Source organism: Balaenoptera ricei, chromosome 7 (assembly GCF_028023285.1).
Source record: "Balaenoptera ricei isolate mBalRic1 chromosome 7, mBalRic1.hap2, whole genome shotgun sequence".
NCBI lineage: Eukaryota > Metazoa > Chordata > Mammalia > Artiodactyla > Balaenopteridae > Balaenoptera > Balaenoptera ricei.
The window spans coordinates 93,194,002-93,211,065 of NC_082645.1; the positions used below are offsets into that span (position 1 = coordinate 93,194,002).

The 17,064-nt window shown below is 42.2% G+C and overlaps 1 protein-coding gene across 1 annotated transcript in view; it reads left to right on the forward strand.

Moving 5' to 3' along the window:
* The first annotated feature begins 7,544 nt into the window (after window positions 1-7,544).
* LOC132368814 (cyclin-Y-like protein 1) overlaps window positions 7,545-17,064 on the forward strand; it is a 33,853-nt gene continuing 24,333 nt past the window's right edge. The window contains exons 1-2 of the mRNA XM_059927538.1: window positions 7,545-7,805; window positions 16,916-16,990. Of these exons, the coding sequence (XP_059783521.1) occupies window positions 7,580-7,805; window positions 16,916-16,990 (301 nt within the window). The 5' untranslated portion in view covers window positions 7,545-7,579. The remainder of the gene's footprint in view (window positions 7,806-16,915; window positions 16,991-17,064) is intronic.

Below are 17,064 nucleotides of genomic sequence, written 5' to 3' on the forward strand. Positions count from 1 at the left end.
ACTGTATTCTATGGGTTGTTTTTTTTGGTAATTAATTAATTTATTTATTTATGGCTGTGTTGGGTCTTCGTTTCTGTGCGAGGGCTTTCTCTAGTTGTGGCAAGCGGGGGCCACTCTTCATCGCGGTGCTCGGGCCTCTCACTATCGCGGCCTCTCTTGTTGCGGAGCACAGGCTCCAGACGCGCAGGCTCAGTAATTGTGGCTCACGGGCCCAGTTGCTCCGCGGCATGTGGGATCTTCCCAGACCAGGGCTCGAACCCGTGTCCCCTGCATTGGCAGGCAGATTCTCAACCACTGCACCACCAGGGAAGCCCTGGGTTTCTTTTTTGCTTCTTCTGTTTTTTTTTTTTTTTTTTTTTACAAAACAGCAGCAGGAAAGGAAAATGCAGGAGGCAGATGAGCCAGGCACCGGGGTTCAGATCAGAAGGGAGCAGGGAGACCAAGCTGTTACTGCAGGCTGGCCCCGGGACTCTGTCCCAGCATCCTGGGAGCACGGCAACAAGCCCTAGAAGGAGCAGAGAGTGGGTGAGGAGACGGCTGTCCCAGCTCGGTGGCGGCACCGCTCCTTGGGCGGCCACCCTGGCGGTCAGCCAGGTTGGGAGCACTTGAGGCTCCTGTGTTTGGAGGCCTGGTCTCCAAAGCACGGACCCACAGGGGCCAGGCAGAGGGAGGAGGTAGGAAGGGCCGGCACAGAAGGGCTATGAGTTCTATCTGGGTCCCCCGGGACCACGGGGCCCAGGTGGGCAGGGGCAGTCAGGACGCTTCCCTGCTTGTCAGACAATCAGCTTCTTCAGGAAGGCCTCCAGCTGGTCCTCATCCTTGATGCCCACAAACCTGTCCACCACATCCCCATTCTTGATGGCCAGCACGGTGGGCACAGCTGATACCTCATACTCTATGACGAGGTCTGTGTGGTCATCAATATCCGCCTTGGCCATCACCACCTTTCCATGCTGCTTGGCCACCACCTTCTCTAACCTTGGCCCCAGGATCTTGCAGGGACCACATCACTGTGCATGGAAATCCACAACCACTGGTGTCTCACTGTTGACAACTCAGCCTTGAAAGTCTGGTCCATCCTGGATGTTAAAGGTCATTGTACAGACTCTGGTGGTGTATATTGACTGGGCTTGGCTGGGTGTTACTGTCAGGTTATTAGGACTGCGCTGTGGGGTCTGCAGGGCCCTGGAGGCAAGGGGCGCCCACTGACTCTGAGAGGGCTTCCTGCAGATTATGGAGGCCAGGAACCTCCCCAGGAGAAGTCGCTAAGCCATCTCCCTGCAGCGAGAGCAGAGGGGTGCACAGCGCGGCCCTCCCCACCGGTCAAGGGCACTTCTGTTCCCTATTCATTTCTTTACTCACTGCCTGCCATCCAGCTTGCACACATCCCCAGTCACCCAGTTGCCGCAGCCAATGGTATTTGTAGCTTTCCTGCCTCATGGACAACACTGGACAATTGCGAATGGAGCATCTACTGGCCAGGTACTGTGCTAGGTGCTCTGCTCCAGAAATGAGAAGCAGATGTGATCCCTACCCTCATGGGACTCACGTGATCAGTCATTCCTAATTAATACTCAGGTCCCTTGATTGCCACTGCTCCCTTTGGCAGGTTTACTTAAATGCCACTTAAATCTCCCTATTTTTGAAGACCTCTTCTTTCCTTCCCTTCCTTCTCTTCCTTCCTTCTTGCTTTCCTTCTTCCCCTCCTTCCTTCCTTCTTTCCTTCCTTCCTTTCTTCCTTTCCTTATTATACATGTCTTCTCAAGGCAACCACTTCTATACCTACAGCTTCAATTACTTTGTGTATACTCTAATGACAACACAATTTTAAATGTTGTTTTCATTTACCAGTTTTTTTTTTTTTTTGGTTTATTCCTAGGTATTTTATTCTTTTTGTTGCAATGGTAAATGGGAGTGTTTCCATAATTTCTCTTTCAGATTTTTCATCATTAGTGTATAGGAATGCAAGAGATTTCTGTGCATTCATTTTGTATCCTGCAACGTTACCATATTCATTAATTAGCTCTAGCAGTTTTCCGGTGGCAGTTTTAGGATTCTCTATGTATAGCATCATGTCTTCTGCAAACAGTGACGGTTTTACTTCTTCTTTTCCAATTTGTATTCCTTTTATTTCTTTTTCTTCTCTGATTGCCGTGGCTAGGACTTCCAGAACTATGTTGAATAATAGTGGTGAGAGTGGACATCCTTGTCCCATTCCTGATCTTAGAGGAAATGCTTTCAGTGTTTCACCATTGAGAATGATGTTTGCTGTGGGTTTGTCATATATGGCCTTTATTATGTTGAGATAGGTTCCCTCTATGCCCACTTTCTGGAGAGTTTTTATCATAAATGGGTGTTGAATTTTGTCAAAAGCTTTTTCTGCATCTATTGAGATGATCATATGGTTTTTATTCTTCAATTTGTTAATATGGTGTATCACATTGATTGATTTGCGTATATTGAAGAATCCTTGCATCCCTGGGATAAATCCCACTTGATCGTGGTGTATGATCCTTTTAATGTGTTGTTGGATTCTGTTTGCTAGTATTTTGTTGAGGATTTTTGCATCTATATTCATCAGTGATATTGGTCTGTAATTTTCTTTTTTTGTAGTGTCTTTGTCTGGTTTTGGTATCAGGGTGATGGTGGCCTCATAGAACGAGTTTGGGAGTGTTCCTTCCTCTGCAATTTTTTGGAAGAGTTTGAGAAGGATAGGTGTTAGCTCTTCTCTAAATGTTTGATAGAATTCACCTGTGAAGCCATCTGGTCCTGGACTTTTGTTTGTTGGACGATTTTTAATCGCAGTTTCAACTTCATTACTTGTGATTGGTCTGTTCATATTTTCTGTTTCTTCCTGGTTCAGTCTTGGAAGGTTATACCTTTCTAAAAATTTGTCCATTTCTTCCAAGTTGTCCATTTTATTGGCATAAAGTTGCTTGTAGTAGTCTCTTAGGATGCTCTGTATTTCTGCGGTGTCTGTTGTAACTTCTCCTTTTTCATTTCTGATTTTATTGATTTGAGTCCTCTCCCTCTTTTTCTTGATGAGTCTGGCTAATGGCTTATCAATTTTGTTTATCTTCTCAAAGAACCAGCTTTTAGTTTTATTGATCTTTGCTATTGTTTTCTTTGTTTCTATTTCATTTATTTCTGCTCTGATCTTTATGATTTCTTTCCTTCTGCTAACTTTGGGTTTTGTTTGTTCTTCTTTCTCTAGTTTCTTTAGGTGTAAGGTTAGATTGTTTACTTGAGATTTTTCTTGTTTCTTTAGGTAGGCTTGCATAGCTATAAACTTCCCTCTTAGAACTGCTTTCGCTGCATCCCATAGGCTTTGGGTCGTCGTGTTTTTATTGTCATTTGTCTCTAGGTATTTTTTTATTTCCTCTTTGATTTCTTCAGTGATCTCTTGGTTATTTAGTAACGTATTGTTTAGCCTCCATGTGTTTGTCTTTTTTACGTTTTTTTCCCTGTAATTCATTTCTAATCTCATAGCGTTGTGGTCAGAAAAGATGCTTGATATGATTTCAATTTTTTTAAATTTACTGAGGCTTGATTTGTGACCCAAATTGTGATCTATCCTGGAGAATGTTCCGTGCGCACTTGAGAAGAACGTGTAATCTGCTGTTTTTGGATGGAATGTCCTATATATATCAATTAAATCTATCTGGTCTATTGTGTCATTTAAAGCTTCTGTTTCCTTATTTATTTTCATTTTGGATGATTTGTCCATTGGCGTAAGTGAGGTGTTAAAGTCCCCCACTATGATTGTGTTACTGTCAATTTCCTCTTTTATAGCTGTTAGCAGTTGCCTTATGTATTGAGGTGCTCCTGTGTTGGGTGCATATATATTTATAATTGTTATATCTTCTTCTTGGATTGATCCCTTGATCATTATGTAGTGTCCTTCCTTGTCTCTTGTAACATTCTTTATTTTAAAGTCCATTTTATCTGATATGAGTATAGCTACTCCAGCTTTCTTTTGATTTCCATTTGCATGGAATATCTTTTTCCATCCCCTCACTTTCAGTCTGTATGTGTCCCTAGGTCTAAAGTGGGTCTCTTGTAGACAGCATATATATGGGTCTTGTTTTTGTATCCATTCAGCCAGTCTATGTCTTTTGGTTGGGGCATTTAATCCATTCACGTTTAAGGTAATTATCGATATGGATGTTCCTATGACCATTTTCTTAATTGTTTTGGGTTTGTTTTTGTAGGTCCTTTTCTTCTCTTGTGTTTCCCACTTAGAGAAGTTCCTTTAGCATTTGTTGTAGAGCTGGTTTGGTGGTGCTGAATTCTCTTAGCTTTTGCTTGTCTCTAAAGCTTTTGATTTCTCCATCAAATCTAAATGAGATCCTTGCCGGGTAGAGTAATCTTGGTTGTAGGTTCTTCCCTTTCATCACTTTAAGTATATCATGCCACTCCCTTCTGGCTTGCAGAGTTTCTGCTGAGAAATCAGCTGTTAACCTTATGGGAGTTCCCTTGTATGTTATGTGTCGTTTTTCCCTCGCTGCTTTCAATAATTTTTCTTTGTCTTTAATTTTTGCCACTTTGATTACTGTGTGTCTCGGAGTGTTTCTCCTTGGGTTTATCCTGTATGGGACTCTCTGCGCTTCCTGGACTTGGGTGGCTATTTCCTTTCCCATGTTAGGGAAGTTTTCGACTATAATCTCTTCAAATATTTTCTCTGGTCCTTTCTCTCTCTCTTCTCCTTCTGGGACCCCTATAATGCGAATGTTGTTGCGTTTAATGTTGTCCCAGAGGTCTCTTAGGCTGTCTTCATTTCTTTTCATTCTTTTTTCTTTAGTCTGTTCCGCAGCAGTGAATTCCACCATTCTGTCTTCCAGGTCACTTATCCGTTCTTCTGCCTCAGTTATTCTGCTATTGATTCCTTCTAGTGTAGTTTTCATTTCAGTTATTGTATTGGTCATCTCTGTGTGTTTGTTCTTTAATTCTTCTAGGTCTTCGTTAATCATTTCTTGCATCTTCTCAATCTTTGCCTCCATTCTTATTCCGAGGTCCTGGATCATCTTCACTCTCATTATTCTGAATTCTTTCTCTGGAAGGTTGCCTATCTCCACTTCATTTAGTTGTTTTTCTGGGGGTTTTTCTTGTTCCTTCATCTGGTACATAGCCCTCTGCCTTTTCATCTTGTCTATCTTTCTATAACTGTGGTTTTTGGTCCACAGGCTGCAGGATTGTAGTTTTTCTTGCTTCTGCTGTCTGCCCTCTGGTGGTTGAGGCTATCTAAGAGGCTTGATGGGAGGCTCTGGTGGTGGGTAGAGCTCTCATTTACCAGTTTTATTTTACATAGGATGCCTCATTTACTAAAACCATAGATTCCAAGTTGCTCCATGAAAAATGTGATATTCTTAGCTGTCAACATTAGGGAATTTCCCCAATCACATTTTTAAATTGATTTAATGTGTTATTTTTGAAAACATAAGTTGGGATATCACAAAATGGACTTAGCCTGCAGAGGCTTACTTTCAACCTGAGAGCTCCATTTCCATGTTCCGCTTAACAGAACCCAAAATGATCTTCCTTCCCAAACCTCTTCCTTTTCCTGCACTATCTAAGAAAAAGTAACCACACTCTACATAGTTCCCTAAGCCAGAACCCTAGCAGCCATTTTTGCTTCTCTTTTCCCCTTCCCGCTCCATATCTAGTCACTGAGCACTTCTATTCTACCTCCCAAATGACCTCAGATCCTTTCCCTCCACTCCAATCTCTGCCACTGCCTTTAGTTTGAACCCTCACTCCTCGCTTAGATGAATATAAAGTCTCTTAATGGGTTTTGTTGCTTCCATCAGTCCTACTTATTCTCAAGCGTGACCTCACTACAAACCACCTGATAGTGACTCCTTAACTTCACAACATTCAATGGCTCTCATGTTTCTGGGAAGAAAACCAAGCTCTTTACCCCAGCATCTACTTGGGGTTAATAGATCTAGGTTTGAATTTCAGGTTTAAGTACTTTGCAGCAGTGTGACCTCAGACTATTGGGCTCTCTAAGCCTTTGTTTTCTCACCGTGCCTGAGGTCACTGAGGGCAGGACTATTTTTCACACACGGGTGCCTGGCATGTAGGAGGGACTAATCAATGTTGAATGAAGGGAAAGTATTTTAAAATCCACATCAAAAAATTGTTCCTCCTTAAAAAAAGAAAATCCTGATACACTATGCCACTTCCAACCAAATTTGACTTCTACCTTTATTTTCTGATGATCACAATAAGGTGCCTTTGGGGATCCACACAATCAGGGATCAAATCCTGGCCACACCCCTGAGCAATCATGTGACCTTGGGAACGTTACTTAGCTTCTGTAAAATCTGTAAAATGAAGGTTTCTGAGGATTTTGTTCCCGAGGGTTAAATGAGTACCTCACTTGGAACGGGGGCGGGCGCATAGTGTTTGCCAAATGTTAACTATCGTTATCATCTTCATCAAATCAAGACCGTGGTACTTCACTTTGTGACTCTCAAGTTTGTATGAGAAAATCGTGCTTTATGCGTTGTTGTTGGCTAAAGTAGGGAAACCTGGAAACTCCTGCCGTGGAAGAGAGAAACAGGCGAGAAAAGCGAGTTGCTGAATCCCAGCGCCTCAGAGGTGGGAGGGAGGAGTTCGGTACCTAATTTACTGATGAGGAAGTGGAGGGGTGACGTGTCCTCGAGTCTCATTCAAGACACAGCCACAGCTCTTTATTGAGAGTAGGACCAGGGCCCCGGGGGTTGCTATGGTTAAACTGTAGGCGGAAACTAACACTCTTTGGAAGGCAAGACAGGAGGAGCATTCAGTTATAAAAAACGGTCAAAAATTGGGGTGAAACTAAGTTCGCTGAGCAATACATCAAATGAGTCAACTGTCGACCCGGTGAAACCGAGTTGCTAACTGAACTGGCATTTTACGAACAGGGGCTTTCTACAGAGCCCACTGACTCAGGACGGCTTCCATTAACAAACTCGCGCGGCGCTTCCCGCAGGACCGGAGAGCTCGGAGCGCGAGAGATGAATGGAAACCAGAGTCCGGGGCGCGCCGCTCGGGGGGCGGGGCAGCCGCGGGCGGGGGCGGGGCACTGTGAGTCACATGGCTGCGCTCTGAGGAGGGCGCGTGGAGGGAACTCTGGTCGTGATTGGTCCGTCGTAACCAGGTGACCGAAGGACACATTCCGGTAGGCAAGGGCCGGCCGGGCTAGCTACTTTCAGTCAGGAGGCGGCGGCGGAAGGGGGAGGAGGTCCGGCTGCGCTCTCTCCCTGCAGTGGCTGCGCATCTCAGCGCTTGTCTGGTTCCCACCCCTTTTAAATAAGCCGGTCTGGTCACCGCCCTCACAGACTAGTTGGCTCCGGGGAGGCGGCGGCGGCGGGGGTGCGGCCGGAGCCGGGCCCCTGCCCGGGGCCCGGCGGCTGGGCGGCTGGGCGAACAGGAGAGCGGCGGGCGAAGTCGCGTCTGCATGTGCGGCACAGCCCCGGCATAGCCCCGGGCTGCCAGTGCCCGCCGCGCCATTGTTGGGGGAGGGGGCGGCTTCTGAGCTCGGCGGAGTCGGGGGACGAGCGGAGGCGGCGGCGGCGAGGAGTGAAGGCGCCCCATGGGGAACTCGCTGTCTTGTTGCCTGTCCCCCAATGCCAGCCCCAAGTTGGGCCGGCGCAGGGGGTCAGCGGAGCCGGACTGCGAGTCTGAGGTCTACAAGGCGGCGGCCAGGAACGCGGTGGCAGTAGCTCCGGCGGCGGCTGCCGTGGAACCCGCCGAGTTGGATTTCGCAGGTGGCGAAGGCCACCACCTGCAGCACATCAGCGACCGGGAGATGCCCGAAGGTAAGAAGCGGCGGGCGCGCCTCGCCCCTCGCGGGGTCGGCGCCGTCTGCTCTCGGGCTTACCTCTGGCCTCCGCCGCCCCCAGGGTCCCCCGGGAGGGAGACGCCGCCTAGGGCTCCTTCTTGCCCGGAGTTGGCTCTCCCAGGGCTGGGCACCGGGGACGAAGGCTGGCTCTGCTTGGCGTCCCCACCCCTTATTCTTTACCAGTCGCGTCCGGCCAGTCTCCTTCCCTCTTCCCTACCCGAATGCCCAGTTCTTTCCCCCGTTCCCATTTCCCAGCCCGGCCTGAGACCCTCCAATCCGCGGCCCTTCCTGTTCGTGGTTCTATTTAACATCTCGTGGGACTTAGCAGAGACTTTCTGGTGTATTCTCTCTTTTCTTAATGAAAACTTAAATACTCTAACTTCGGCGTATCCATCCCGTCTCCCTATCCAGATGGTACCTAAGCGAAGGAACTAGGTAAGGGCCTGATGATAGACTTCTATTCGTTAAGGTAGTTGATACTCGAGACAATTAAGACAAACATTAGAGGATTTGTCATTTAAATTCAAAATAGAGATGGACAGAGTCAGTGTGGTGTTCTTAACTAAAATTCTTTGGATTTTAATGTTTTCAGTCGCCCTGATAGAAGCTACTTTATCCCTTCTAACTATAATTTGAACACGATAGGAAAGAAAATGGTGGGAGAGGGGCTTAAAATAACTGTGAACGGTGTGAAACGTTACTGCCACGGCTGCAGAGAATAGTTGTTGGGTTTTTTTTCTTTACCAAAGGAGACCCCATGGAGTTCTGATTACTTTTAAATTCCCACTTTGACACAAGTATGTCTTCAGCTGCACAGCCTTAACCGACTTCTTTTGCACGTTGCCTGTTCTAAGGAGGGGTGAGGTGGTTCCTGAGACTGCTGGGCAGAAGTTTCAAAGGAGAAAAAACAAATCAGATTGTAATTTGTAATATAAAGGTTTGGGAGTTAACATACCACATCCATCCTGCAGAAAAATGTCTCCATGGCTCCCTCCTCCACCCCACCCCCCCCACCCAGTAGAATACTATTTAACTTTAAGAATGTTCAGGTAAAAGTTCTGAAGACTAAGTGGCTGGGGGTGGGTGTTGTCGGGGAGGAGAGGAGAGAGAGAAGAGAGGAAATGTTTGATTTTTGCCTCTAGAATTTTGGAAAGGGATGGCTCTAGGTTAAAAAAAAAAAATTTCTGGGTAGCATAGTGGCACTTTAATAAAGACTGTTCTTTGAAGTATAAAACATTGTATCATAAAGATGTTAAAGCCCCACTGGCCCATTTGTTTCATTTAAATGCCAGAGATTATTTCATTATTTCATAGACGAAATGTCTTACAGCTCTTCTATTTAAATTTTAGTTGGGTTTATTTAATTTCTTTAAAAGTTAGAATAATTAAGCCTGTGGATTCACCCTTATGATGGACGTGGCTTTGTAAGTGGAAAGTACTCCCTTTTCAGAATAGTTAGATATTGTGAAAGAATGAACAAATTATGTGAATTAATTGTAGCTTTAAACACAAAGCACGTAAGTACTTGTGAAAACTGCTCTGCTTGTTGCTATAAGGTAAGCCTCTAAATGATTTTTAAAAACAGTTAGTAGTTGGCTAGTGTAGGATGAGAGACGAAAATTGGACCTTTATAGAATTCTTTTAAGATGTACAATGCATTTTCTTGTGTATTTCACTTGGCCCTTCCATCTACAAATAAGGCCCGTATATATTCTCCCTCTGTTGCCGATGAAGAAGCCAAGACTTAGAGATCTGAAATGACTGTGTAACACAGCTACTGAACAAAAGAGACAGACTTGGGAGGTGGTAGATATGCCAAATTCAGTTCTTGGGATGCTTAAGAAACTGTTTAGAGTGCACCTTATATTTTATAATTTATCCATAAGTTAGGCCTATCTCAGCATACTCCAGTTTTGATTATTGCCATTCCAGTTGATTGTACACAACTCAGAAGCAACATTTACCTCTCCATTCTCTGTCTGTACATACATTGCAATGGATATGAATAAAAGTAGAAGTCATGAAATAGCCTAAATTTATCAGTCAGGTAAACACGTTGATATAATTTAAAGAGTTTGTTCTGGTGAAATCCAATTGAAGCCGAGAATGCCCTGGACAGAGGGACATTAGGGGAAGCTGGTAAGCGGGCAGGTAAGGTACTAAGCATTTAGCATACGACTATGTATGATAAGGAAGGAGTGCTAAATCAGGAACTGGAAAAATAGAGTTCATGAGTACAGAATTTACCTTTTTATGTTTAACAGGATTGTTAAAATTTCATTTCAATTTGTCTTTTTTGGGGGGGCATTCAATAAAGTGATAAGAGAAACCTCAATTTCAGCATTTGCCTATTAATGAAGTTTCCATAGAAACAAGGTCAGAACACCAAATATAAAGCACAGGCACATTGGAAGTTTGCTCTTTATGTCTTTATTTCAGACAATTTTGTATCAGTTTCCCTGGAAACTGAGAAATACCTACTCAGATATAAAACATTTTGGCTTTTCTACAGTGAAGAATTATTTGGTTACTTAGAGAAAATCGTACATAAATGATGCTCTGTCTTGTTCTTCAGAAACATTGGAGAAGAACATGATTTCTTCAAGCCATCTCAAAAAAGTAACTCCTAAGAACGTAGTATAGATTTCAGATAGACTCAAAAGAATTTTTTACTACTTTGTCTTTAACAGTATATCTAATATAACTGATGGTAGTGTCATAATAGAAAATAAGATGCTACGGTCCTATTATCTGATTTTATTTTTATTCATCAACTTTTCATACAGCCTTTATGTTCTGACCTTAGGAGCTTTGCTAATTTTCTGGTGAAAGGTGCTCTCTCAAGTGACCCCTACCTCCCATCCCCCTGAAGAGTGGGTAGGGAAGGAATTGGCAATATGATGTGGAAAAACCTCTGAGCAACAGATCTTTCCTTTTTTTGGTGACAGTATTAATAAACATTTGATGTAAAAGGTTTAGAAAACACAGAAAAGTCCTTCACTCACACTCAGAATATCCAGAATTTTTATTAATATTTTGGTGCTGATTCTTCCTGAACCTTTTGTATGCATATAAACGTAACATTGTGTTTATTTTACAAAGATGGGATTGTTCTTTATGTGCCACTTTGTAACTTTTTGTTATAAAGAAAAGTAACGACATGAAGCTCCTGGAACTGTGCTGGCACCTAGAGAGTGCTCCAGGGTGACGTATTTCCATGCAACTGCGCATAGCTCTACAGCCTGCCTTTTACCAACTGTTTACTGTGCCATCGAATGGTTGGAGCATAATTCATTTACCCAGCCTTTATGGTTGAGCATCTTTTATAATCCCATTATAATGCTTTATTCAGGGGACACAGGTAAAAACTGATGCATTGTATTGATACTTCCCTATAGCATTCTGATTGTACACTTTGTCTTACGACTTCATTAAATTCATAGGGTGAGTCATTTTGTAGTAAAGGTATTTTAACATTAAATGTTCTTTTCCCAAATTAAAGTTACCATTGATTTTTCACTGAACATTAGATTTCCTCTTTTAGGTTTTCGTGGTTCTTGGTAACCTGTCTTGTGTCTTTGATTCTGAGTAACTAAACTACTACTCTAAGAGATCTGAAATTAACTCTGGTCTTAGGTGACAGACACATCAAAAGACAGCATTAGAAGAAATCTTAGATGATGTGGGAAAATTGGGAGAAACTTAACTGGTTTTGGGTACACTGAAACATGATTATTAGGCACCATTCCAGAGGCAGGACAAACAGTGGTTAGACAAGACAAAACCCGTATCCTAACTCAGGTCCTTCCTTTCTAGAGGTGCCTGGGGGCTGACGACACAAGAATAACATCAGGTAGTGAGAACACTAAGAAAGAAAATGAAGGTAATGGGCTGGGGAGGAGGACAGTTTTACAAGGGGTGGTTAAAGACAGCTTCTCTCCTTTAGCGACCCATGAGCAGTCCTAAGAGAGCCATGTGAGGCTGTGGGAGAAGAGGCTTCTGTGCAGTTCCTAAGAAGGGAATATGCTTGATGCGTGCCAAGGACAGAAAGATGGGTGGCTGCAGCTGAGTGAATGAATGCCAGGAGGAATATGGGGGATTAAGACCTTGTATGCCTAGTGGGCCTTGACCAAAAAATATGAATTTTAGTCTAATTGTAATGGGAAACCATTGAAGGATTATATGCAGGGGAATGATGTTAATTCTTAGAAAAAGGGAAGGGGGGTAGAGAGGGTGGAGGGAGATCAGAGCAGCTACTGTGTGAGAATAGACTGTAAGGGTGGAAGGAAGCAGAGAGGGAGACCAGTTAGGAGGCTGGTGCGGTAGCTCAGGTGAGAGCCAACAGTGGCTTGAACAAAAAAGCGATATTAATAAGGGTCTAAAATAGGCTGTAGTATATAGATTGCTCTTGCATTTCGTTTGATTCTCACCATGTTCTGAGTTAGGTAGTGTAGGAATTCTTCTCTTAGGTATAAATTGAGTTGTCCAAGGTTTTAAAAATGAGTATTGATAGAGAGTAGGACTGTAAATTCCAAATGCATGGCATATAGGAACAGAATTTATTGTTGACATTATGTGAGCTTCTTTGGAATACTACCTTTTTTCTCACCCTTTTTTGTTGTTGTCGGTTTAGTGTATTAAAGTAATAAAACTTAAGAGTTAAAACAGTAACACTGCGTAATGTGAAATGAAATGAAGGTAACTTGCAACCCAGAAAGGTTCTTAAAAGTCCAAGAAACTGAGTAAAGTACTCTTTAGAAATATATAAAGCCAGGTGTACTTACCTATGTGTCACCTCTCAGTCATGATCACTGTAACACTGATTGAGGATTAAAATAAGGCAAAACTGAGAACCAGGGTAGAGGCAGGTACAGAAGCAGTTGGAAACCAGAGCTGGGAAGTTTGGAAGCCAGGATGGTCAGAAGCTAGGGAAGCAGGGTCAAGGCTTGGGTGAGCAGTAGCCTGGCAGGTGCAGGAGCCTGCTGTGTCCCCGCTGGTGAGGCCGCCCAGCTCAGGGCCGGCTGGCGGGACCTCCCTGACTGCGGTGGCAAGTGTGGACTCAGAGAGATGAGATCATCAGTTTCCATGGTAATTGTAAGGGTTGTAATGTTTGTCTTATGAGCCATAAAACTAATACACTGTGCGGTACAGGGACGCTAGGGCAGTTCAGTAAACGCAGTGGTCACCGTTAAGTGAACTGGTGCTCAGCAGTTGGCCCAGAAACTGCTGACATCTCCTGTTTATTTGGAATATATTGAAATCAATATGTTGATATTAATCGCTTTCTGAAATATGCTGCTTCTGTCAGATGCTTTCTTGGTCACTTCCCTCTCCCTCTAATATTTTAACAAGGAAAAATCATTTATCGACAGTTTGATAGCATAGTTTTAACACTTTTAGCCTTCAGTAATGCATTTCATTTGTTCTAAGTCGCCTATGTTTTCACACTTTTAACAACTGCAATTGAGATGGATCTTAACAACTGGTAGAATCTTAGATTGGAGGAAAAACAGTATTCAGTGTCGGTGGTGTTTTACAGGTTTCCTCTGAGGAATGTTTACATTAAGACCGAGTTTAATTTTTTTTTAATCATACTTTTTCTACATCGACCTATCATGCTGTCAAATAAGTTGCAATTTAAATTGATAATACAAAAATGATGGGTCTTAAAATACAGTTTTAATCATAACCCCTAATCATGAGCTCAAGAATATCTCTCCTGGGTAAAACATTCTTAGAGGTTTCTAAAGAAATAACTTTCGGAAGAATCCATGTAATTTCCTGAATGCACAGTAATTTCCTGAAGTCTCTAAATTACTGTGTGTGCATTTGGTGGGGAGAGGGATGAGAGGGATGGTGGGTGGTAAAGCTTTGCTTAATAGTTGGCAGTCTTACCTTTGTGATAGTGAAGAGTGTGGTAGGTTTTATCATAGTCTCCTTAGGCTCTTGGGAAGATAGTTAATGGGAAGTGCAGAAATATTGTGTGTATGTATGAGTTTACTGTCTAATGGCTCACATGTCCATTCTATAAGATAATGATGTGGTATTTTTCATTAGCAAAAAGTGCAAGTTATATAGAAAATTGTTGGTTACATAGGCTATAAACAAAAGATTAATATTTTCTGAAAACCTCATGCAAACTGACAGCAGTAGGGCCCTGGTGTTTACAGTACATTCAAATGATAGGCCAACTCACCAAAGTGGAAATACCACTGATAACTGTGGGAAAATGGTCAAACTGTGTAATCAAAAGAAATACAAATTAGATCTACAGTGAGGTTCCTCATTCATATCAGTAGGAATTTTTTTTTTTTTTTCAAGTATCCAAAGCAAGGGTAGGAACTCAAAATGTCATGATTGGTAGCATTATACCCTAATGTGCCCCCCACCTTCTTTAGGAAGCAATTTAGCATTGTACATGGAGCCGTGAAAGTGATCTAACCTTTTGGCTTAGTCATTCCACTTCCGAAGATCTTTGCTAAGGAGATAAAACCATTATTTTAAAAACTATGTACATGAAGATTTTCCTCATAATATTTTAAGAATAGAACTTTGTAAGCACCAATCCCCAGCAATAGGGGATTGGCTAAGTCCAGTATAGGAATAACACTTGATGGGCCAGTGTGTATTCATTAGACAATAAATATGCAACAGTGGGGTGGAGAGCGCTTGTTAGTAACAAGAAGACATAAATTATACACTAATTAGAGCTTTTTTTTAACGTATAAGAAAAGCAACTAAAAGTAACGGTTGTGAATCATTGTGTGTTAATGATTGTGAATGGTTGTGTGTAATTTTTAAACAGAGCATCGTTTTGTCTCATGCAGATTTTTGTTCATGATATTTGTTAAAGGAATGAGCAAGTGACTTTTACCTTTCCCCACCTTTAGTGTGATCATCAGTACTGCTGATTAACCAGGTCTCCTTCAGTTGCAAGTTAAAAGAACATCACAGAGTTAAGCACTACTTGACCCAGGAGTTAAATGATCTCCTCAGTTCTGCTCTCCTCTGTTGATGTCTCCTGAAAAGCCTTTCCCCTCATGATAGCAAGGGGAGTGTCCAGCAGCTCAAGACTAGCTAAGGATCCTAGAGTACAGTTCTGCCTTTCTCTTTTCTTGGGAAGTCCCAGGACAGCTGTGATTGATTGGCCGGTCCTGGGTCCTGTGCCTACCTTTGAACCCCCTAGGATAGAGTAGGGAGAGTGCCAGCTTTTTTCTGGTCACTTGGGCTAAGTTTACTTTTTTTTTTTGCATGTTGTCATTTCTTTTATCCCAGCCTTCTTGATTTTTGTATTTAGATCTGTAGTAGCACATCTTGGTTTGGCGGGTGTGTGTGTGTGTGTGTGTGTGTGTGTGTGTGTGTTAAAGCTTGCTTCTCTTTGATTCTGGCACTTAATTTTCCTGGACTTCCATTGAAAATTGTTAAGTTTTACCATGCCATAGACACTGATAAATAATACAGCTACTTTGCAAACATTTCTGCTTATTTTTTAGATTCAAATGTAGTCTATTTACTTTCTTTTTGGTATAGGTAAGTAGTCATGAATTCTTTCGGAAGCTATAGGTTAGAGGCAGCTGTGAAAGTCTCTGCCTGCCATTTTGTGTACAGCTGAAATAATTTATTTTCCCATTGTCTTAGTTTTTCAAATATGTAGGAGAAAAAAACTTTAAAATAATTATATGGGTCTTTTACATAAAAATGTTGAATAGAATATTTTCTCCAAAAGCAGCTTGATAAACTTCAAATTCAGTGAAGGAATTTTCATGAAGAACAAAGCAGTTGGTTTAGCTCTGTAAATTACTAGTGCTGGCAATGACATTCAAATGGATGGCTCAGATTCCTGTTAAGACGGGAAGTCCCAAATTACTGTTTGTGCAAAATTCTTTCGGGGTGGGAAAAGGGGATTCTAGGTAGATACATTTGTGGAATGCTGGGTTAGACAGAATTCACTACTAGACTAATTAGTTTTTAATATATCAATGTGTGTATTCTTTGGATTCTCTAAGAGGCAGGGATATATTTGTATTTCACTTTGACCATCAAAGCCATCTTTCAAAAACAGATCAGTTATGATGTGGTTTGGGAAATAATTGCCTTAACCATTACTCTTTATCTGAATCTTGGTCCAGTTTCTTAAAAGATTGGTTAAATGGTTTGAGATGGACTTTGCTGAGGAAGTGTCATAGGGCTTTTATGTTTGTTTGTTTGTTTTAAACAACAACCTTACTATCCTGTGTGGTAGCTTGTGCTTGTTTTGTATTTCTGCCTAAATAGAAGACGCTATCCCACCTTGGTGTGGTGCAAGGTGGGCTACAGGCAGACCCACCTTTTCGTGTAGGTATGGCCAAAATGTTTTTCTAGTAGCCCTATGATCTGCTCCAGAAAGTACTCTTATTGAAGCCCCAAATTAATCATGCAGCGTGGAATGAAGAAGTGAGTTTAGCTTTGGAAATAGAGGGCAAAGTTAAAAATCACTATCATGGAAGTGTTCCTCTAGATTAGAACATTGAACTTTTATGTAGTCCTCTTAAATCTGCCATGATGAATAGCCCCCAGATAAACCACAGCCAATTAAATGAGTTCATTTGTTGAATGGAGTTAGAATTAGCCATTTGATTGTCTGAAGAACATTTGCCAAAAGCAACTCACTTCGTTTTGGCATATTTGATATATTGAGCTGGTATCTGACAGTAGTTGGCCACAGCATAACTTGCTTCTTGAGACTGTTCCTGGAATGTGCTAGTAATATCAGCTTTAAAAGAGGGTGACTGAATTTTTAATTGATAAATAGGAGGGGAGTCACATATATGATTCATCTAAAAATGGCATAGATTATTTAGGTGCAAGTTAAAGAAGTCTAAGACATAGCCATGGTTTTATTCCACATGTATGGAGAGTTTCTACAATTTTGCTGTTTCCCAATAGAATTTTTATATTGTGCCTTTACTAAAATTGCCTTTTTGTCATTACTAAAAGCTCTTCTCAAGACTATTAAAAGTGGTTTCAATCAATGTGTAGCTATCTTTAAAATCATGTATTTTTCTACTCAACTAAATCACCACACCTTTTTCTCTTCTTCCTATACAGACTTAGCTTTGGAACCAAACCCTTCTGACCACCCAAGGGCAAGCACAATTTTTCTGAGCAAACCTCAAACAGATGGTAAGGCAATGCTTTTTTTTCCCTGAGAAAAAGAGTGAAAACTGTTTTTGTTTTGTGTATTATAGGAGGTATTT